This window comes from Hyla sarda, chromosome 7, assembly GCF_029499605.1.
Source record: "Hyla sarda isolate aHylSar1 chromosome 7, aHylSar1.hap1, whole genome shotgun sequence".
Lineage (NCBI taxonomy): Eukaryota > Metazoa > Chordata > Amphibia > Anura > Hylidae > Hyla > Hyla sarda.
The window spans coordinates 143,664,255-143,687,999 of record NC_079195.1 but is presented as its reverse complement, the minus strand read 5'-3'; the positions used below and the strand labels follow the sequence as shown (position 1 = coordinate 143,687,999).

The 23,745-nt window shown below is 39.4% G+C and overlaps 2 protein-coding genes across 4 annotated transcripts in view; one reads left to right on the top strand and one right to left on the bottom strand.

The window, feature by feature from the left end:
* The first annotated feature begins 685 nt into the window (after positions 1-685).
* On the top strand, positions 686-12,327 carry LOC130282563 (meteorin-like protein). The gene is made up of 4 exons (XM_056530929.1): positions 686-814; positions 2,574-2,971; positions 3,375-3,434; positions 11,915-12,327. The coding sequence occupies exons 1-4, from the start codon at positions 711-713 to the stop codon at positions 12,226-12,228; spliced, it is 876 nt and encodes a 291-aa protein (XP_056386904.1). The 5' UTR covers positions 686-710; the 3' UTR covers positions 12,229-12,327.
* A 5,429-nt stretch (positions 12,328-17,756) lies between these two features.
* Positions 17,757-23,745, bottom strand: part of LRIT1 (leucine rich repeat, Ig-like and transmembrane domains 1) — an 82,698-nt gene continuing 76,709 nt past the window's right edge. For all 3 annotated transcript variants that reach the window (XM_056530928.1, XM_056530926.1, XM_056530927.1), the window contains exons 4-5: positions 23,235-23,411; positions 17,757-19,373 (exon numbers count right to left, since the gene is read on the bottom strand). In XM_056530928.1, coding sequence (XP_056386903.1) covers positions 18,604-19,373; positions 23,235-23,411 — 947 coding nt within the window. In that variant the 3' untranslated portion in view covers positions 17,757-18,603. The remainder of the gene's footprint in view (positions 19,374-23,234; positions 23,412-23,745) is intronic.

The following is a 23,745-nucleotide window of genomic DNA, read 5'->3' as shown; positions in this document are numbered from 1 at the left end:
TGCAGAAATTCAGCAAGAATTCAACAAATTCCACAGAAATGTTGTATAGATTCCGCAAATGATTGAAAGATGCAGAATTCTGCCCAAATAAATGCAGCTATTGAATTAGCTAATCTATACAGAATTTCAGAATTTCTGCCATGTGAACATAGCCTACGATTTGTGAAAATAATGCTTTTTTGTATGTATGTATATATATATTTGAAATAATAATCTGGAGGATTTCTAACATGGACATGCCCACTTTATCAGGATTGTCATTATTGGGTTTGTTGAGTTTCTTCTTCTTCAGTGTTGCAATTCACTAACATTTTGGTGCCGATAGTTTGAGAAGAAAAAAACACATAAAAATGATATGATGAAATGTACTCTTGGTGGGTTCCTTTTAAGAAAGTATAAGCCTGATAGGCTAAGGTAGGACAATTACTTCTGCAAACAGGATATAATACCTTATAAGGGAAAATTTTTCTATGCTATTGAGTTGAAACTAACATTTTAATATAAATTGCTTTACAATGAAGCTTAATGTAGTTGAAGAACATCTAGTTATAATGTGAAGAAGGATCTGTTATATTGTCTGCTTTTCCTTTTGAGCTCAGCACTATGAATGGAGAAGGGTTTTAAATGAGGATGTGTGTAGGGAGCTCTGGTTGCAGACACATGTATCCACACTCAGTTGTGTCTTGTCTGTTCAGCAGTAGGGTCACATTATGAAGAAGTCAAGAAGACTACTGGCCCTGCTCCTGCTGTCTACTGTATTATCTAGCAGGGGAATGTGGTGCATGGCAGGAGACGTCTGTAGCTGGAAAGGAAGGTATGTACAGTGCTATATATATATATATATATATATATATATATATATATATATATGTATATATATATATATATATATATATATATGTATAATTATATATATATATATATTTGCACTATGTTAGACATTAAATTGCATGTGTGAAGTCTGACAAAGTATACCATATGTATAAAATGTTTCCTTGCTTATGCTTCTCAAGTGTGTATAGCATTCATTTAAGTGCAAGCATATCACTTCTACAGCACACTGAACATTTTGTATTGCATGCTTTATAAATAAGTAGGCTTATAAAGTAAACTTGTAATATTTCCCCTGTACTTTGTACTTTTGAAAAGAGAATTTCTTATATGGGTCAATTAGATATAGGGTAGAGGTACTGTAGGCTATAAACTTTTCTTGCATGGATTTTGGAAATCAAATCTGAAATACTAAACACGAACCATCTGTCTAACAACAATTTGTTATGTCCCATTTCCTGTAATTACATTGTACAATGTGTCCTGTATTCTGGTGATAAGAGATTACTATAGACTAAGATAAGGTTTGTGCTGACTAGCAGAATTTTATCAGTCTGCTAAGGGAAGTTGACCCTGGAGTCATAGTGAATGTTACTGACCTATTTCAGCTTATCTCAAAGCTGTCAAACATCTATATTGTACTAAATTTAGCAAACTACAAATTATTGGGAGATTTACAAGGCCAAATCTTATTGTGTGTTATCAACTGCAATGAGAAGTATTCCTTGGACTAGCCCCATGTGAGAGAATGTTTTTTTTTAGAATATCTAACAAAAATCCAACCGTATGGACCTATACTGTACACACTACAAAAGATGCAAATTACTATACAGACAACATCGATAGCAGATCCATAAAATTGACTTGCATAATTTTGAAAAATCATTTCAATGGACGGTGGTTTCAAAGTGTGCAAGTAGCTTTTTATTGTGGACCATGAACATACAGTATCTCACATAAGTGAGTACACCCCTCATATTTTTGTAAATATTTTAGTTTATACATATAACAGTGTTTAATTTTGCTGTCCCCTTAAAATAACTCAATGCACAGCAATTAATGTCTAAACCTTAGCAACAAAAGTGAGTACACTCCTAAGTAAAGTGTGCAGTGTCAATATTAGCAAGACAGTGGTTGTCTTGGAGGTGTGTTTGGGGTCATTATCATGTTGGAATACTGCCCTGCGGCCCAGTCACAGTATATGTTGGCATTCATGTCTCCCTCAATGAACTGTAGCTCCCCAGTGCCAGCAGCACTCATGCACTCCCACCACCATGCTTGACTGTAGGCAAGACACACTTGTCTTTGTACTTCTCATCTAGTTGCCACCACACATGCTTGACACCAAATACGTTTATCTTGGTCTCTTCGGCATGATTTCAGTAATCCATGTCCTTAGTTTAATTGGCGTCAGCAAACTGTTTGTGCATTATTTTTAGAAAAGGCTTCCTTCTGGGATATCCATCTACGGTGTATGTTCTGAGTATTTTTAGGGGACACAGCCTAAAAAACTAATACAGGCTGTGCACTCATTACTTTACATTGTAGCAGAGTGTCATTTCTTTTGTGTTATCACAATAAAATATTTACAAGAATGTGAGGGGTATACATACTTATGTGAGCTATCGTAGGAACAATACCTACTACATTTGATAAAACAAACTACTGATCGCTTCTGTAATATAATAATTAATATAACTAATTTATACTTTATTTTCAATTATACACAATTCATTTTGCAGTGGTCTTAGTTGGGACGCACGCTCACGAGCTGTTGAACAAGTTCATCTCCGCTGTACAGAAGGTTCTTTGGAATGGATGTATCCAGTACGAGCCTTGCGTGTTATTATTGAACCCAACCTTGTCAACAGCAAACATACCACTGTCTGCATTAAGCCTCACTCACAATTTCAGGGTGCTCACCTTTATGTAGAGAAAAGAGAACTGCACCTTCTAGTAAGTGAGATAGATGGAGTAAAGAAGGTGCATTGCTTTGGTATGGACAGTTCTCAGAGAGTAGCTCTGTTCTTACAGGCCAGTCCATATAAGAATCTGAGCAGGAGGACAGCAGGGTTTCAATATGAGCTACTAAACAACCGAACATCTGGACCTGTATTCCAAAAGTTTGCACTAGTGAATGGTAAGAGTCTATTGGTCCTTATGTGTGTGGTGGACATGTCGGGTCATTTATTTTGTATATTTATGTTTCTTTTATATTATTGTATGTATATATGTTATTCCCATAGTGTATACATATTATTATAGGTTAGATTGCTAAACGTCATTGATAAGCTGATTTTTTTTTCACTTCAACTTCAACATCTTATAGATGGGAGAGTAACTTAATCTGATTATAATGGCCTTGTTTTAGTTGGATTATGATAACATGTCACATGAGACACAAATGATGCTTGAAACATTCATACATAATCCTATTTAATAAAAGATGACAGATATAATTCTAGAAACACTTGTATGAGCTCATATGATTCCGTGTAATTTCTTATTTTGATTTGCACCATTTCATATTATTTTCTCCCTAGATGCTTGTCGGCCTTGTGACAACGAAGACCTTCTTATGGCTGTTTGCACTAGTGACTTTGGTAGGTGTTCTGGGTTTATAAACCTGCTTTTAAATTATAGTCACTTCCAACAATGCATCGCCTATAGCTATAAACTAACATGTTCTTGACCCTTTAAACATAGAAAATAATTGAGGTTACATCGTTAATAGGGTTGAAAAAAGGTACTTGTCCATCAAGTTTAACCAAAGGAGGGGAAAAGATGAATAATGAATGAAAGAGAGAACTATGGATAACTTTAGTTCAAAACTTCTATTTTTTTACATTAACATTAATGTTATTATGCTCTCAGAATCTTTCTAAGCTCTAAGCATTTGTTGAAGCCTTTTTTGAAACCTTCATTTGTTTCTGCTGTGACCAGCTCTGACTGTTCACAGTTCTTATGGTAAAGAAGGAGATTACCATTTTTATTTAACCCCTTAAGGACCAAGCGGTTTTCTGTTTTTGCACTTTCATTTTTTCCTCCTTACATTTTAAAAATCATAACCCTTTCAATTGTCCATATGAGGGCTTATTTTTAGCATCACCAATTGTACTTTGTAATGACATCAGTAATTTTTCCCAAAAATCTACGGTGAAACAGGAAAAAAAAAGTAATTGTGCGACAAAATTGAAGATAAAATACCATTTTGTAAATTGTGGGGGCTTCCGTTTTTATGCAGTACATTTTTCGGTAAAAATTACACCTTATCTTTATTCTGTAGTTCTATGATGCCCTACTTATATAGGTTTTTGTATTACTTCTAGAAAAAATCATAACTACATGCACGGAAATTAATACATTTAAAATTGTCGTGTTCTGACCCCTATAGCTTTCTTATTTTTCCGTGTATGGGGCAGTATGAGGGCTTATTCTTTGCGCCGCGATCTGAAGTTTTAATAGGTACCATTTTTGTTTTGATCGGACTTTTTGATCGCTTTTTATTCCTTTTTTTTCTGTTATAAAAAGAGACCCAAAATACTCTATTTTGGACTTTGGAATTTTTTTGCGCATATGCCATTGACCGTGCGGTTTAATTTACAATATATTTTTATACTTCGGACATTTATGCATGTGGCTATACCACATATGTTTATTTTTATTATGTTTATATATTTTTTATATGGAATTTGGGAAAAGGGGGGGTGGTTGAAACTTTTAATAAGGAAGGGGTTAATGTGTGTGTTTTTAAACTTTTTTTTAACCTTTTTCTTTACACTTTTAGTCCCCTTAGGGGACTTTTAGGAGGAATCATTAGATTCCTTATACAGATCATTATGGTTCCATAGAACCATATAGATCAGTGTGCTTAGCGCTCGATTGATAAAGCCCGGCCCTGCCAGGCTCTATCATTCTAAGCACCGGAGCCACCGCAGCAGGAGAGGTAAGCCCTCAGGCTACCTCAGCAGTGCATCATCCCCCCCCCCCCCCGCGCGCGCGCAATCGTGCTGCGGGGGGGGGGGGGTGATCCCCCCCACTGGACCACCAGGGACAGGATACAGGCACCTTTAGATGCAGCTGTCAACTTTGACAGCGGTGATCCAAAGGGTTGATAGCCGGCCGCGGCAATCCCTGCATGTTGGCTATTAACGCCGGCCCCCAGCTACAAGAATCAGCGGGCTCGAGTCGGGAGCTTGCGTCATACCCCGGTAACGGTCATTGGACAAGTGTAAACGTCCGTAGTTGTTATCGGGTTAAATGTTTAAAGTCCGACAACCAAAACCCGAGTTTAACAATAAATAATGGGGAGCTGCAGCACCAGGCACTGCCACACACCTTTATAAAGTACTGTGCCTGGAAAAACTAAGAAGAGGTCGAAGAACTAATGACAACCATGAATCTTTCCCTTTGCTGATTGGTTGGAATTTTTAGGAGCTAGGTCCCTACTTATCATACATCTTTGCTAACCTTTAGCTTTGGAACTGAGCACTGTAGATGTGGTAGATGTTTCAGAATAATTCCATTTACCTTTAAGAAGAACTTTTTTAGATTTGAAGTCTAAAATAAAACTAAATGCTGGCCCTGAAAGCAAAGATTTAATACACATAGCACATCACTTATCCCAATCACATAAATGACCAGAAACTGAATTAGCCCCCACAAGGCCCAGAGTGTTTAAAATAAGGTCTTTGTTAAGAAATGAAGATTAATTCAATGCAGTCAATGAATGAAATTAGCTTTAGCTTCACTTAATCAAACTAATACATAACAATGTATTTGAAGGTTAACAAAATATCTTGCTTCTGCAATAAAAATTGTTTTCAGCATTGAGATTAATATTTGAGTCATAAATATATTATAAAGACTTTGTTTTACTTTTGATTATAAAATAAAATGTAAAAGGTTAAATACCACATGAAGATACAAAGTATTCTCTGGTACTGTTTATATCAACACATCATTTTAAATGTGCCACTAATTGTAGCCAAAGAACATTTTCATGAGAGAGTGGCTTAACCTTATCGTAGGGTTAATAATGGCAACCTGCATGTGGACTTTTTGTGGCACTTAAAGAGTTCCTTCCTTCCCTTAATAGGAATGTATTTGTATAATAATGTATTTGTATAGTGCCAACAAATTACACAGCACTTTACAATTCTGAGGGTGCAAATAAGGACAAATATCAGACATTACAATATTACAACAAATTATTCTAACAAGAGGGCCCTGCTATAAAAGGATGGGGTTGAAGCAAAGGCAATAAATCAAGAGTTTATAAAGACTCAGTCTTCCGGCAATGAAGGACTCCAACTTTGTAGACTAAAACTTAATAAGTACCATAAAAAATGTCCTCACAGAACTGGACACAAATTATAAACAAAATAGGTGCGCAAAAAAAAAACTAAGATAGTATTCAAATTGATATCATACACCACTGAGGTGTAGATATTTATCAAGGTGACCACAACCCAATATTGTCACTGATACACACAGGAAAAATAAGTATCAACCTGGCTCTCTTTTACCCTAACCCCGTGACACAAGGAGTGACTCTGGGTGGGGCAACGGGGGATTGGTCCAGAGCGTATGTACTTCCTATGTACGTATGTACTTCCTACGAGGGGTTATGCTATGCCTGCTCCGAGGCGCAATTGACATCCTTATAATGACAGCCCCGCTCCGGATCCTCCCTTATTATACTGTAATGCCCTGCCACGAACTAACTCTCTTACTAGAGAATTGAAACGATCTATTGTGTGCATATAATTAAATATAACATATAGCTGCAGGGAGATAGTACAGTAGGGCACAATAAGACAGTAGTATCACTATTTAGGTGCAGAATGGTTACTAGGTACGCATCTTAGTATCACTATTTGTATTCAAGGTGGCTACCATATATGCACAAGGTGGCTGGATATCAGATATTATCACATATGCACAGTGCAATTTAACCATTAATGGTATCTCTTTAACAGGCTTCTGAGACCTTGATATAGCCTATATATAAACATGTATACACAGTGATGCAGTGCCTACAAAGTCCATACCCTTAATATACCTCGATTATTTCCAAACATAGTTATGGAGATACACTGAGATGTCAAATATGGCTGATACTTAGGTTTCTGATTATGCGATTATATTAACTCGATGCATTTCCTATACCCTCATTGTCAGGCGATAGATAGGGTATCGTGTTGTGACCTATGAACATGAAGTCCTCAGTGGCTGTTGATGATGATCTAATTTTATGCCCCCTGAAGTGCAAACGCCGCCCACTGAGAGTCCGCTGTGGAACGCATCCCTTCAGTGGAACCCAGGCCTCGCTCTGATCCATATACCTGTCAACTAGTTCAGCCGGCTTTGCTAGAAGGGGCGTGGCTGCACGAACCTCCGCCCTTCTGTCTGTCATGTGTGACTAGACTGGAAAAGAATATAGTCCAAAACAGGTGAGTATCCTGAGAATAGATATTCTCGAAACCGCTGTATGCATATACTCACGGGATGACATTCATTGTCTAGGTAGATTCAAAAAATAGATAAATGGTCAAACTCTTACACTCGTGGCCTTTGAGAGAAATAGGGGGTCATTATAGACCACCTACATGAGGCGCCTATTACTCAGGCTAATATAGGAGGTAAATGCAAGCCCATTGCTCATCATACTGTGTGCCAAGAATAGCACACCAAGTCAATCAAGGTAGGGAAAAGGTGATATTATCCTACTCCTAGACATAATGGGCAATGTAATAATAAAAGGGATGTCCCAGTACTAAAATGCAGATATCAATTATTGATACATATAGATGGAACCTATGTTCTTGAGACCAACTGTAAACGATTTCAAGAATGAACAGAAAAAACAGGTACTATTCTGTACCAGATAGACAGGATTCCTACATTAAATAATCCACCGATATGACTCTTGTTTATCAGGCAAGGTTAAAAAAGGGAGCACTTTGGCAGAAGCAAAGGGTCAGAGGGAATCTAAATAGAAATACAAAGGAGGATTGGTGAGCACATAGGAGATGATAGAAACAATTGCAATACTCCTATCTCTAGATACGTACATGAAAGACATGAGGGCAGGGCAGAAGTACTGCAATTCATGGTCATTGAGGTTGTTTATCCATCACCTAGAGGAGGGATTATAATAGGATACTATTACTGAGAGAACTTGAATGAATTTACAGGCTATGTTCCTTTGCACCATGGGTCCTGAACGAGGCACTCTCTTTCGGGTGTTTCCTGTAAAAACTGTTACTCTACGTGTAAACCCTCTCTCATACAGTAAAAATTGTTACTCTACGTGTAAGTCCTCTCCCATACAGTGATCTATTTAGATTCTCTCTGACCCTTTGCTTCTGCCAAAGTGTCTCCCTTTTGTAACCTTGCCTGATAAACAAGAGTCATATCGGTGGATTATTTAATGTAGGAATCCTGTCTATCTGGTACGAAATAGTACCTGTTTTTTCTGTTCATTCTTTATATCGCTTACAGTTGGTCTCAAGAACATAGGTTCTATCTGTATGTATCAATAGTTGATATCTGCATTTTAGTACTGGGACATCCCTTTTATTATTACGTCACCCATTATGTCTAGGAGTAGGATAATATCACCTTGTCCCTACCTTGATTGACTTGATGTGCTATTCTTGGCACACAGGATGATGAGGAAATGGGCTTGCATTTACCTCCTATGTAGGCTACCATGTATTATGAGTAATAGGCGCCTCATGTAGGTGGTCTTTAATGACCCCTATTTCTCTCAAAGACCACGAGTGTAAGAGTTATGACCATTTATCTATTATTAGTATCTACCTAGACAATGAATGTCATCCCGTGAGTATATGCATACAGCGGTTTCGAGAATATCTATTCTCAGGATACTCACCTGTTTTGGACTATATTCTTTTCCAGTCTAGTCACATATGACAGACAGAAGGGCGGACGCTCGTGCAGCCACACCTTTTCTAGCATAGCCGGCTGAACTAGCTCACAGGTATATTGATCAGAGCGAGGCCTGGGTTGCGCGACATCACATCCAGAAGTTGGCGAATCCACTGAAGGGATGCATTCCACATTGGATGCTCAGTGGGCCGCGTTTGCACTTCAGGCAGCATAAAATGAGGTCATCATCAACAGCCGCTGAGGACTTCCTGTTCATCGGTCCCAACAAGAGACCCAGGATGGCGTGCTCTTTACCCTATCTATCTCCTGACAATGAGGGTATGATAATGTGTCGAGATAATATAATTGCTTCATCAGAAACCTAAGTATCAGCCATATTTGACATCTCAGTGTATCTCCAGAACTATGTTTGGAAATAATCAAGGTATATTAAGGGTATGGACTTTGTGGGCACTGCATCACTGTGTATACATGTTTATAAATAGGCTATATCAAGGTCTCAGAAGCCTGTTAAAGAGATCACATTAATGGTTAAATTGCACTGTGCGTATGTGATAATATCTGATATCCAGCCACCTTGTGCATCTTTTCCACTGTAATTTTTACAACTTTTTCAAAATCACATGGTCCTGTGTGTGATTTAAATTTTAGTCAGTAATTCATAATTTGCGCCAATTTTGGCGCAAATCCCCGCCACGAAAATCTGCACATGGAAAACACACTTAGCAATGTCAGAAAATGTAAAGGCGTCAAAATACCTTAACATTTTTTTTTTGTTAAAGCAGCGACACCTCCAGGGCTGCTCAATACTATTGTTCGACATAGTTGTCTCTGAGGAACCTTCACCCTCCGTTGAGCCAGCACTGGACATGGCCACATAGGTTCAGGAAAGGTAAGCACTAAAGCAGTGGTCTCCAACCTGCAGACCTCCAGATGTTGCAAAACTACAACTCCCAGCATGCCCGGACAGCCAACGGCTGTCCGGGCTTGCTGGGAATTGTAGTTTTGCAACATCTGGAGGTCCGCAGGTTGAAGACCACTGCACTAAAGTAACAACAAAAAAAACTAAAATCCATTTCACATGGTGGCTATAAACCCCACAAAAGAAAATTACTCATGTCGCTTGCTGATATACTGCAGGAGGGACTCCGAAATGGCTGCTCTACAGGGTAAAATACGCCGTCCTCTGTGGCTGTAAGTTCTGTGTAAAAGGAGCTGTGAACAGCTGATTTCAACATTTGAGCCAAAATTACTAACAACTTGCACCAAATGATAAATTTGGTGCATGTCCATGAAAACCAAAGTGAAAAAAAAAGGGTAAAAAGAAACTGTCAACAGGCAAAATTGATAAATACCCCCCATAGATTCTATTCTCTAGTAAGAGAGTAAGTTTGCGGCAGAGCATTACAGTAGGGGAAGATCTGGAGCTGGGCTGTCCTTATAAGGACATCAACTCCGCCTAGGAGGAGGCATAGCATAGGGGTATGGTAGGGAGTACATAGGCTCTGGACAAATCCCCCCCTGTTGTCCTACCCTGAGTTCCTCCCTGTGTAACGGGGTTAGAGCAAGAGAGAGCCAAGTTGATACTTACTTTTCCTGTGTGTATCAGTGACAACATTGGGTTGTGGCCACTATGGAGTGAGCAACACCTTGACAATTATCTACACCTCAGTGGTGTATGGTATCAATTTGAATACTATCTTAGTAGTTTTTTTTTTTGCGCACCTATTTTGTTTATAACTTGTGTCCAGATATGTGAGGACATTTTTAATGGTACTTATTAAATGCTAAGTTTTAGTCTACTAAGTAGGAGTCATTGAAACAAAGGCAACAAGTGCTCTGTATATTTAGGGGTCCAGACATGTTTTATAAATAAGATAGATTACATAAAGGTGGGTGAACCAGTCACCAGCCAATCCTTAAATGTCTAAAATGCATAGAGGGGATACCAATGAATGATAGTGGAGGAACATATTGATAGTAGGAGAGACCAATTAGGGAATGTTATAGGTTTACTTGAATTAGATGTGTCTTTAGGGCACGTTTAAACTGTGGATGTGGGTATAAGTCTGAAGATTTGGGGTTTTGGCCACTCTCCCTAGGACAAAAGCAGAGATATCAGGAACAGGAAAGGAAAGATGATCCTCAATAGGCGCAATAAACAGCAGTGAAGGAGATTTCAATGGTCATCCATAGTTCATATAAAGATATTTATTGAGCACACAGTGGCAACGCGTTTCTTGCCCGGATTGGGCACTTCCTCAGGCAACTGTGCATATACAAACATTAAAATGGCAGCAACTTAAATAGACATGGATACGCAACTATTCAAAGGTCAAATTAATTAGGCTATTCAGGAACGCTAGTAACTAGACCAGCCGTAGCAAAGAACACACGTATCAACTTGGTGATTTAGATAATTTACATAAAACAAACTTTATCCTAAAAGAATTTGTCTTTGAAGGAAAGAAACATATACAGTAGTTGGATTTAGTAGGTTTGCAGCTTGTAGTGTTGCGCTGCAGTATCCAGGTTGCATCCTTTCAAAGATATGGGCTTTTGTATCCTATCCTTGTTGACATCAGTTCTATTGGCTACCGTCCACTGGTCTACTCTCATGAGCAGTGGTCGGGGATGACATAATTTGCTCTCCAGCTGAGTGCAGGAACCCTCATCTGTATGGTTACCTTACTAGTGACAGCTTCCAAAGTGTTGGGGGAGGGGGGCTCTTCAGCACAGACCTGCTGCATATTATATCTGATCCCAGGTAAGGAAGTTAAGAGTTACGGAGAATATTAAAGTGAGGTTTGCGTCTGTGACTGTTTGTGGACGTCAGTTTGTGTATGTAGGTGATTGTTTGTATGTATGTGTGCTTGTTATGATATTTGATTATGTATATGTTTGTGTGTATGTATGTATATATGTATATGAGTAGTGTGTGTTCCTGGCCTGAACTCTGTAGGACCACTAAGAGCCAAACCGGGAAGCTGCACTGAGCCTGCAAGAGCACAACAAGGTAAATAGGAAGGTGGGATGATAATCCCTTTAATATATGAAAAAAGTTTCTCGTTGACTGGAGTTTGAATTGCTATAGGGTTGTAATAAATGGAATCATGTCTGTAACCATTTAATGGTATTGTTCTATTATGTTTTTTTAATCCCTTAGTGGTAAGGGGCTCCATTTTACGTGTTACCCATGACATGGAGACACAGATTTCTCAAGTGGACATAAATGCTTTAAAAGTTCACAGACAAACTAACAGTATTTTCCAGCCAGATGACCAAACTAGAACATGGACTGGACCCATCAGAACTTTATTGCAGTGCAGAGTCAAGAAAGGAGATGGCGATTTTCTTTTTACTGGTAGTGAACATTTTGGAGATGCCTGGCTGGGATGTGCCCCTCGATATAAGGACTTTCTAGAGATTTACCAGAAAGCCAAAAAGCTGAGAAGTAACCCTTGTGATTTCCAGATATGAACGTTGTTTTTCTGTGTGATATTTCATTCTTCTGCTATTAAGGGGGTACTCCAGTGGAAAAAAAATAAAATAAAAATCAACTGGTGCGAGATAGTTAAACAGATTTGTAAATTACTTCTATTAAAAAAATCATAATTCTTCCAGTACTTCTACCAGCTGCTGCATGTTCCAAAGAAATTCTTTTCTTTTTTAATATCTTTTCTGTCTGACCACAGTGCTCTCTGCTGACACCTCTGTTCATGTCAGGAACTGTCCAGAGCAGGAGCAAATCCCCATAACAAACCACTCCTGCTCCAGACAGTTCCTTACATGGACAGAGGTGTCAGCAGAGAGCACTGTAGTCAGACAGAAAATACATTAAAAAAGAAAATAACTTTCTGTGGAACATACAGCAGCTGATAAGTACTGGAAGTGTTAAGATTTTTTTAATAGAAGTAATTTACAAATCTGTTTAACTTTCTTGCACCAGTTGATTTAAAAAAAAAAAAAAAAAAAACACCGGAGTACCCGTTTAAGACACTTGAATTCACTATTCATATTGCCCTTGTGATGAATTGGATTTTGAGGCCATTATAATGTTTGATTCAGAATTAACATATTAATTTATCATAACATTTATATGGATGACAATATTATACAATATTTATACTTAAAGGGGTACTCCACCCCTAGACAGCTGTCACGCCCCCTCCCATAGACTTGCATTAAGGGGGCAGGGTGTGACGTCCCACGGGGGCGGAGTCGTGACGTCACGATCTTCCGTCCCCGTGGTCGGGAGCCAGACCCTCCAGCGCTTCCGGAGCAGTAACAGGTGGGTGCTGCGTGCTATAATGCAGGGGTCCCCAGCGCAGGGACCCCCATGATCAGACATCTTATCCCCTATGCTTTGGATAGGGGATAAGATGTCTAGGGGTGGAGTACCCCTTTAATTGTCAACATTTTTTAACAATTCTACAGGTAAGATGTACACATAAGAGACGTGCGAGAGTAGCACTCAGACTTCATGTTGTATGAAAAAGCTGTAGGCACTCTGTTTGCCAGCATATGGATTACTGTATGGTACCAGATTTTGGAATTATTCATACTATTGTGTCCTAAGGAGTATGCAATGATTTTTTATTGAATTGATATGTTTGAAATTGGATTCTTAGGCTCTGTTAACATATGTCCGGCAACCGCCATAACGCAACTGATGCCATGGCGTATGGCAACATGTCTCAGTTGTCATCAGCTGTTTGGCATCCGGCGTCCATTGTTTCTAGACGCTGGGGAGGGCAACGCAGCAAGCTGCATTCCACTGTTCGGTGCTGTTCGGCATGTCCAACCATCTGGCGTCAAAATTGAGATGCTGGATGATTTTGAACTGTCCCATTCAAATAAGTGGGATCAGTTTTAGCATCAGTTTCCCTCCGGTGCACGCCAAAAGGAAACTATGCCTGACCCAGACATATGTAAACCCAGTTTTAGAGATGGTACTGTAAGGCTGCCATATAAACTTATATGGCCAATGCATTATGGCTCCATACATCACAGAGATTGCTTACAGCCATAATATGGCCATGGATATGAGCCCTAACTTTCACTTCATTCAGTCTTCATTTTAAAATAATTTTCTACACACATTTATGTTACAAGAAGGAGCAGGGTATATAGTACTCAGTATGATAAAATGGACTCATAGAAATCACCATTTTCATTACACAAAGATTGCAATGGTCTGACCACATGGGTGATGTTTACACTGTGAGACAATCAAATTATATTTTTGTTGTTCAATGAAAAGTTATTAAAACTTCACTTACAATTGTAAAAAAAAAATAGTAAAATGTAATAAATTAACATTTTATATGAAGCACATAGTTTCATCTCTGCTTTGTATTAGCCAAATTTACGGGGAGATTTATGAAAACCTGTGCAGAGAAACATGGAGCCCATAGCAACCAATCAAATTGTTTCTGTAATTTATATGCAAATGAAGCATTATATGCAAATGAAAAACTTTTTGTTGTTAAAAGAAATATGAGGAAGGTTTCACCACTTTCATCTAAGTAGCTTAGATGCCAGTAGCTTTTCATGCAATCTTTGTATTCAATTTTTCTGTTTTGTTGTGGAAGCCAAAAAAAACAGAAATGAAGTAGTGATGAAAGTGAAAGACACCATCGATACTTTACAGACAGCATTGTCTTACATATGATGCGCTATTCTTCCTATCAAATATGACATAATCTGTGATAATTGGATAATGTTCAGATTCTGTAATCACCTAGTAATCTTATAATAATTTATCAAATCAAACTGAGATAGAGAAATGTTTAAACAGACAACAAAGTGATATAAAATCCACTCAGTGACTCAAGTCTGGAAGATCTTTCTAAAACAATGCGATGTCTTGGCCTCTTAAAATCTAAGGATATTGATGGTACCTAGACAGCAGAGTGTGACCTAGCCATCTTGCCTTTGTTGCAAAAGGTATTAGAATGCAATAAAAGAGTAAAAATTACCATCTCTACATGGCTTTGTGTTGTGCTAGCTTGTGCAGTTCACCCAAAGGATAGTTGATATTCATGGCCAATTAGGCACGCAATGACTGCTATTGTAACAGAAGAGGGAAGACAAATGGCTCATGGGGTTTTGGAGTTTCTAGTGAATTTCTAAGTATCAGGGTTTAAGACTGTGAAGACTGTGGCTCTTTCCATTTACTTTCTCAGTTTCATTCCCTTTTCATTTTGGATATGCTGTGCTAGCAATAGACTGAAACTGATGTCCTGAGAGTAATTGTGTCCTCCTACCTCTGAATAGCATCTGTCACCTTAACACTCCCCACATCTGCTTCCACTCTATGTCCATAATAGTCTTCTTTTCAGCCACTAAAGATTTCATTAGCAGAAAGATTTCAACCTAATTCAATCACAAGAAATAACTTTAAAAAGGCTGACTTCTTTGAAATGTATAGGACAAAATGATGCCCCCTGCTGTCTGAGGCAGATGGGAACTATGAGATCACTACAGCAATATATGACCCAAAAGGGGGGTAAGGGGTCCTCAACAATGATACGAACTAACCTGGGCCAAAGCCGGGAGTCACTAACACCCCTGTTAGATTCCCACCCCTTAAAATTTACTTTTATTATTTCCAGTAACATAAAAAACCATGGTGATAAAAACTTAGAATGTGATGGTGTTTATCAAGAGTAAACCATGGAACTCCCTGTCTCTATACAAAAAAAGGTGCTTCAATACAGCCTAACATCAGCCCCTTGACAACACCATTTTGACGGCAAAACATGTTGATGGTGGCAAGACAGTTCACTTTTTAACCTGCACTCTGTGATGGTGTTTTGACTGGTGTACTGCAAGACCTTTTTTTGTATAGAGACAGGGAGGCTCCCTGCGTGGTTTACTATTGATAATCACAGTACAGGTTTTTAATAATTATCACTAGGGTTTTTCATTTTAATGGAAATAATAAAAGTTAATTTTTAGGGGTGGGAATCTGTAGTGACTCCGGACTTTGGCCCAGCAGTTAGTTTGTATAATTTTATGAAATTACTAGGTACAGATCAATATACCTGTTATTTGTATTGTCCACCCTATCATTCTTCAACCCACTGTAGTATGGTCAGGAAATCCAAAATCCTACATAATCCATTTCCTATGAATTTATTCAAATCACAGCACAATATGTGAAAAAACTAAACTATTTTCAGAATTTTATCCAACAGAAAAATAGCTGTGCACAGTTTTTGTGTCCAACAGATCGATACGTAATTGCATTATTATGATGTGCATTGTGCTGTGAACTGAATGATTTCTTTATCATTGCGGCACTATTGAGTGCTATGGAATCTAGATGTGAATTATCTTGTCCACATGTTGTACACTAAGGCTAGGTTCACATCACAATTGTGCCTCTAAGGCATGGATATGTTGGGAAAATGTCAAAATGACATGCCAGTGTATCTGTGCCCGGACCCGATCAGGCCCCATTTTAATGGCCGGATAATTTCAAGTTTTGGCTCGGACTAAGAAATACAGCTTGCAGCGATTTTTAGTCTGAGACAAAACTCTGATGTCTTGGGAAAATGACCTGAACATAGTAACTAGCTGACTATGCTTGGGCCATTGAAATGAATGGGGCCAGTACCTGTCTGAGTACTGATAGCCGGCATGCCATTTTGACATTTTTCCAACGTATCTGTTTCTCGAAGGCACCAGACGTGACGTGAACAAGGCCTAACCTGTAACTAAAAGTCAAAGGATATACTGTTAAAGTGGCTTCACATCTCATTTGCAAACATTTATGTAAATTATGACTGTAATTTCTTTAAAGAAAATTACAGTCAGTCGTCTCTTTACTAACAGGGAACAGTAGATATAGTGGCATAAATGTAAATAAATCTGGGTATTCACAGATCAGTATGACCTCACTGTTAGATATATGTCTAAGGGTCCAGAAATCTGGAGTCACAGGGAGGCACATGTGTCCGGAACATCTTGGGATGCCTCCCTGTGACTCCGGACTTCTGGACCCTTAGACACATATCAAGCGGTGAGTGCATGCTATCGTTATTTTGTGTGTAGCTACTTTGATTCTTCAACTCGATTACGTACATCGGACGGTGATAGCCTGTATGTATCCGAATGATTTCTCTGGGAAACTAGCTATTAATAGGCGTTCCTTCCCCTTATATACTTTCTTTGCTTTTGGACAGATCAGTATGATTCAATCTTACCAGTGTTTTCATATTTGTCATTACGAGGATAAATGATAAAAGAGTATACACTGCACGATTTCTGCAATGAAGGGGATCATTTCATATAGAAATCTGCACATGAGCATGGATGCATGTATGAGCATGGCATATAAGTCATATTCGACATATAGGACAAGGAGAATTTTCCCTGCAGACAAAGAGCAGATAAAATCATGAAAGACATGAAAGAAAACTGTGTGAACTCAGCTTTGTTATCATTCACTGAATGTCTCTTAAAGGTGTTGTCTGGGGAAAAACAACTTATTCCCTATTCCCCCCGCGATAAGTTATAGATCGCGCGGGGGGGGGGGGGGGTCTAAGCGCTGGGACCCCCCTCGATCTCCTGCACGGGGTCCCGGTAGTCGGCTGGAAGGGGGTGTGCCGACCTCTGCACGGAGCGTCGGCGAGACATGCCCCCTCCATGTACCCCATAGAGATTCATGGAGGGGGTGTTCCGGCCGTGGCTTCCTCCGGGGGTTGGACGTCAGCTTCTGGCAAACTGCCGGGAACCCGTGAAGGAGAACGCGGCACTCGGACCCCCTGCGATATATAACTTATCCCCTATTCTTGGATAGGGGATAAGTTGTTTTTCACTAAACTACTCTTTTAACATAACCTGCCTAGCCAGGAGTAACAGCCCCCTTTCAAATGTCATATTTTTAGATTTATGCAAACATTTTGAGATAAAACTTCCAAAAAATAAATGAACAGAACTCTAAGGAAACTATATCATTAATATAGTATTAATATAAAAATTTATTGTTATTTGTAAAACACTAACAATGATTATGTGCACACAACACAAAAAGTCAAGATAAACACAAAGAATAGAAATGAGTCCAGTTTCTATAAATTCACTACCATAGTTTTACATCAACAGAGAGGAACTGGTAGTTATACCTTTCCAGGAGATTACCCAATTATTAAGGAAATATTATCACCATATTCCATTAGAGAAAGACAGGTGATTTACAGTATATTCGGAATCAGCACACTGCTGACCCTATACACAAATCTTTATTAACATTTGAGAATGTTCTGGTTGTTACACATTTAAGGTAATATGAATCTTAATAAGCCATGAGTTCTCGATGAAAGACTAGATGAGATCATTCATTTGAGGGCAATATAAAATGCAAAGGGCCATGCATACATTATTATATTTTTCTATTACATTATGTGGAATCTTTCCATTTTACTTTTGATCCCTTTACTTATTTGCATGTTTTCCTTTCGTTGCTAAAGCTAGGTTCACATATCCGTTTCTATTCCGTTATCTTTGACGGGAGAAAAAATACTGCATGTACCGGCTTTTTTCCTGCAAAAAAATAATGGAAAGGAAACCAAATGGGTGCAAACGGCTGACAAAGGATTGTAAAAAAAAGCCGTTAGAAAAAGCCTTGAACGGGACAGCAGACGGGAGGAAATTTATGGGGACAGACGGCCATGTGACCGAGACCTATGACTAAGCATTGGGGAATCTCTGTGTTTCGTCTCTTTGATTAGTTCATAAATGCAGATATAGGACACAACTAATAATAATAATGTTCTACACATTTTGGGCACATGGTGGATATACTCTTCTGTATATGAACACATTTCATACATATGACAGTCTGTATCAGCAAAAAAACTCATTAGGCTGGCCTTCTGGTTTTGGTATTGCTTCAGAATCTACACTAGACCGTGCAGACAGCAGCCTGTTTGATTCATCCAGATTATGTCGCGTCAAATATTCTCCTTCAGTTGCCTTGGCTTTAGAGCTGGTTGCAAGACTTTCAAATGTCACATAGGAGTCTTGTATGTCTTTAGATTTCCGACCAAGCCCCTTTTTACATCTTCTTTTCAAAGCTCCACAGCAGACCACCAGGGTTAAAGGGACAGCAATGACACAGGCCACACTGATCACCACTACATTAATAAGTTTCTGAGTCCCTCCAGCACTAGCAGCTTCATCTGTAGAGAAGATGATGCATTGTTCCTTCTTAGGTACAAGACCTTTTACACAAACACATGCAATGTATTTCGTTTTGGGTATTAGACCATCAATTGTAATTTTTGTCTTGCCAGGCTCCACATTAATCCTACGCATTTCTCGCTCTCCAAAGATTGCATACAGAACACTGAACACTGTAACATTTTTGGCAAGAGGAGCTTTCCAAGCAAGAGACACACTGTGGTCGGTATCACCTATAACTTTAAGTCCTCTAACCATCCTTTCTGTCTCTGGCTGTTTTGTTGGTGAACTGAGCATGATATTGCCTGGATCCTTGATGTCTTGTTTCAGAACAGAATTAGGATTTATATTCTGTAGCTCATTGTCCTGCACTCGACTTCCACTAACTTTAAATTTCTGCATTCCAATGTTCTCCTCTGTAGACTGATATTTTCCTAAAATAGAACAGATCACAAAACAATGATATAACAATACAATAAAAAAAGTAAGCATTCTTAAAACAGGATCACCAATAAAAATATTATTTATAAAAATACTAGCTGAGTACCCGGCGTTGCCCGGTTTTTCCTTCCTAATCCTTGTTGGGGAGGAAAATAAACAAAGGAGGAAGCTTTTGACTTCATATCCCGTCCTCATATATTGTTGTCATATCACGACCTCCTATCCCGTCATCATATCCCGCCCTCCTATCCCGACCTCCTATCCTGTCCTCCTATCTCGTCCTCCTATCACGTCCTCCTATCACGTCCTCCTATCCCGTCCTCCTATCCCGTCCTCCTTTCCCATCCTCATATCTCGACCTCCTTTCCCATCCTCCTATCTCGACCTCTTTTCCCGTCCTCCTATCTCGACCTCCTTTCCCGTCCTCCCTCCCCGTCCTCCTATCCTGTCCTCCTATCCCGTCCTCCTTTCCTGTCCTCCTTTCCCGTCCTCCTTCCCGTCCTCCTATCCCGTCCTCCTATCCCGTCCTCCTATCCCGACCTCCTATCCCGTCCTCCTATCCCATCCTCCTATCACGACCTCCTATCACGACCTCCTATCCCGTCCTCCTATCCTCTCCTCCTATGCCGACCTCCTATGTTGACCTCCTATCCCAACCCGTAAAATGTGTAACAGTTATTGAAATATCTCCAGCCGTACGGAAGTTATGTGGGAACATACATTTCCCATTGATTTGCATGAGACTTTAAACAAAAACCCTGACCCTCACAAATGGGGGTAGTTAAGGGTTAAATTAACTATCCTATATTTTAAGTGGATATATAAGTAACATGTGACCAAGTATTATCGAAATATCTCCAGCCGTTTGGAAGTTATGCGGTAACATATATTTCCCATTGACTTGCATGGGACTTTAAACATAAGCCCCGCCCCTGGCAAATGGGGGTGAGTAAGGGTTAAATCACCTATCCTATGTTTGTTGTTGACATATAAGTAACATGTGTGTCAAGTTTCATGTTAATATCTTTAGCAGTTTGGACGTGATGCTGGAACATACACACATACACACACATACACACATACATACATACATACACATACATACACACATACACACATACACACACGTTGAGTTTTATATATATAGATATTAAACACAGAAGTATGATCTTGGGAACGGCATGGTTTTACTCTCACCTAGCCTTCCTTCCCTTCTGCAGTTTGAATTCAGTCAATTCCACATGACTGATAAATGGGCATTCCCATCTCATAGAGGAATGGCATATCACTGGGGTATGCCATCACTTTATGACTGCTGATGGTCTGACCTGTGTGCCCCCCCCCCCCCCCCCCCAGTTGATGGCCTCTGTTTTTTCTTGACAGTCATGTCCCTGGACACCTGACTCTACCGTGAACTACAGCGAGTCCCATTCACTCGAATAGAGCTTTGCAGCAGGTGGCCAAGTGCTGCTGTGCTGGAAAACAATGTACAAATTTAGCAAGCTTGTCACTTATGGGCAGATTTGCTTCTGTGTTATCCATTTGGAGATCATGGGGGAGATTTATCAAAACCTGTGTTTAGAAGGAGGGGAGCAGTTGCCCATAGCAATCAATAAGATTGCTTCCTTACATTTTCAGGGGCCTTTTTTTATTATAAATACAGTGGTCCCTGAAATTACAATATTAATTGTTTCCAGGACGACCATTGTATGTTGAGACCATGGGGGAGATTTAGCAAAACCTGTGCAAAGGAAAAATGTCCCAGTTGCCCATAGCAACCAATCAGCTCGCTTCTTTCATTTTTAACAAGCCCTCTGCAAAATGAAAGGAGCGATCTGATTGGTTGCTATGGGCAACTGGGCAACTTTTCCTCTGGACAGGTTTTGATAAATCTCCCCCCATAACTCTATGGAAACCTGGTAATTGGTTCCAAAGCCCCCAAAATGTCATCCAAAAATAGGAAAAGGTGAGGATTAAAGAAAAATAAGTAGATAACTAATATAGATAAAGCAAATCCTTACATATAAAAGTAAGAAAGATCTGCTGGGAGCTGCAAATCACTGTCTATGTCAGTGTTTCCCAACCAGGGTGCCTCCAGCTGTTGCAAAACTACAACTCCCAGCATGCCCGGACAGCCAACGGCTGTCCGGGCATGATGGGAGTTGTAGTTTTGCAATAGCTGGAGGCACCCTGGTTGGGAAGCAATGGTTTATGTAGAGGACAGGAGCTTCTTCAGGGTCCTATACAGTACACACATTGTCCCAAATGGAGACACCTTTACTTGGTGTCCAAAGGAGCAGCTATCCCTGGCACAGGTAAGGAGTAGTAAAGAACTGGTAGTTCCTTCCTGTACTGTAGGGGGCGCTACCAGACAGCCAGTCAGTGCTTGCACTTCAGTAACAGAGGCGATTTACCAGTAAAATGCCCATTCTGATTGTTCAGTTCCTACAGTGGTGACACGTTTCACAGATCTGGACTGTCCGTAGCATTGTATGTTGAGTCTGGTTTCAAGTTACGATGTTGAAACCATTGTATGTTGAGGCCATTGTTAGTTGAGGGATCTCTGTATAAGAAACAATCTGATGTTTTGTTGCTATGGACTGCCCTACTCTTCCTCTACACAGGATTTGGTAAATGTCTCCCAATGGCTCTAACTGTTGTTTGGTCTAGTACCATAGTCTTGGTTTAGATTTTTCGCCCTTTTCAAACAGTTTTTCTTCCTGTTTTCGTGTTTTCCTTTGATTGACTTATAGAGTTCTTGTATACTCTCTGTGGTAACTAATGCATTTTCAAGGCAAATTAAAACACTGAAAGATTTAGATTTTTTTAGATTTACAAGGGGTATGAAAGTATGAAAGACTGATTAAAATGTTTAGGAAGATTGTAGCAGCCATTACTGACGCTTGCAGTACTGTACAGTACAGTTGTTAAGGAAGCAGTTACTCCACATAGATCATATAGGTGTTGGACAACTTTGCACCTGATTGATTCAGTCTTAGAAATACAGTGATCCCTCAACTTACAATGGCCTCAACATACAATAGTTTCAACATACAATGGTCTTTTCTGGACCATTGTAACTTGAAACCAGACTCAACATACAATGCTATGGAATCTACAAAACATGTCAATGGCTGGAAGAACCGACCAATCAGAATGGGCATTTCACTGGTAAAAACCCCTGTATTCCTAAAGTGCATGCATTGACTGACTGTCTGGTAGCGCCCCCTACAGTACAGGGAGGTACTACATGTTCTGTACTACTTTTAACCTATGCCACGGTTAGCTGCTCCTTTAGACACCAGGTAAGGGCGGCTCCATCTTACTTTTTTTTAGGACATTGCGTGTTCTGTATAGGACCCTGAAGAAGCTCCTGTCCTCTACATAGACCAGTGTTTCCCAATGAGGGTGCCTCCAGCTGTTGCAAAACTACAACTCCCAGCATGCCCGGACAGCCAAAGGCTGTCCGGGCATGCTGGGAGTTGTAGTTTTGCAATAGCTGGAGGCACCCTGGTTGGAAAATACTGAAATAGACAGTGATTTACAGCTCCCAGCAGATCTTTATTACTTTTATATGTAAGGATTTGCTTTATCTATATTAGTTATCTACTTATTTTTCTTCAATCCTCACTTTTTCCTATTTTTGGATGACATTTAGGGCCTTTAGAACCAATTACCAGGTTTCCATAGAGTTATGGCCTCAACATACAATGGTTTCAACATACAATGGTCGTCCTGGAACCAATTAATATTGTAACTTGAGGGACTACTGTATGCATTAACATTAGACATCTATATTAGAGAAAATGCCATTGCACAACAATATAAAACTTTTAACACCAGGGGCTACTTACCGCTGTCATTTGGCTCATCAGTTGTGTTGGAGTCAGTGACTAGAACAGAAATGAAGGCTTCTGCCATTCCCATGTTATTTCTAGCTTTACATATATACTCTCCAGAATCTTTGTAGTTAACTGTAGGCAAGTTTAGCATGGACCAACTCATACCATCACTTGAAATTTCTTGGTGCACTGCCGAAAAGAAAAAAATCTTTATGTATCAAAAACGGACCCTAAAACTCTTATATATTATTTTTTTTATCTCTCTCTCTCTCTCTCTCTCTCATAATATATATGCTTTGAAAACATGTCACAATTGTTCCTTTAACCATCTGCCTCTAGTTATGTGTTTGCTTTGAGTCTACTTGTGAGAGCAACATCAAGACCAGAACTGTAATACACAGCTCTGCTCCTGTCACAATCAACGAAAACATTTATTACAGTTTTTAACCCCTTTCAGTCCTACAATCAAACATGATTTCCTGCAATGCACAAGTATTCCAACATATTGCTAGTAAAAGAAAAG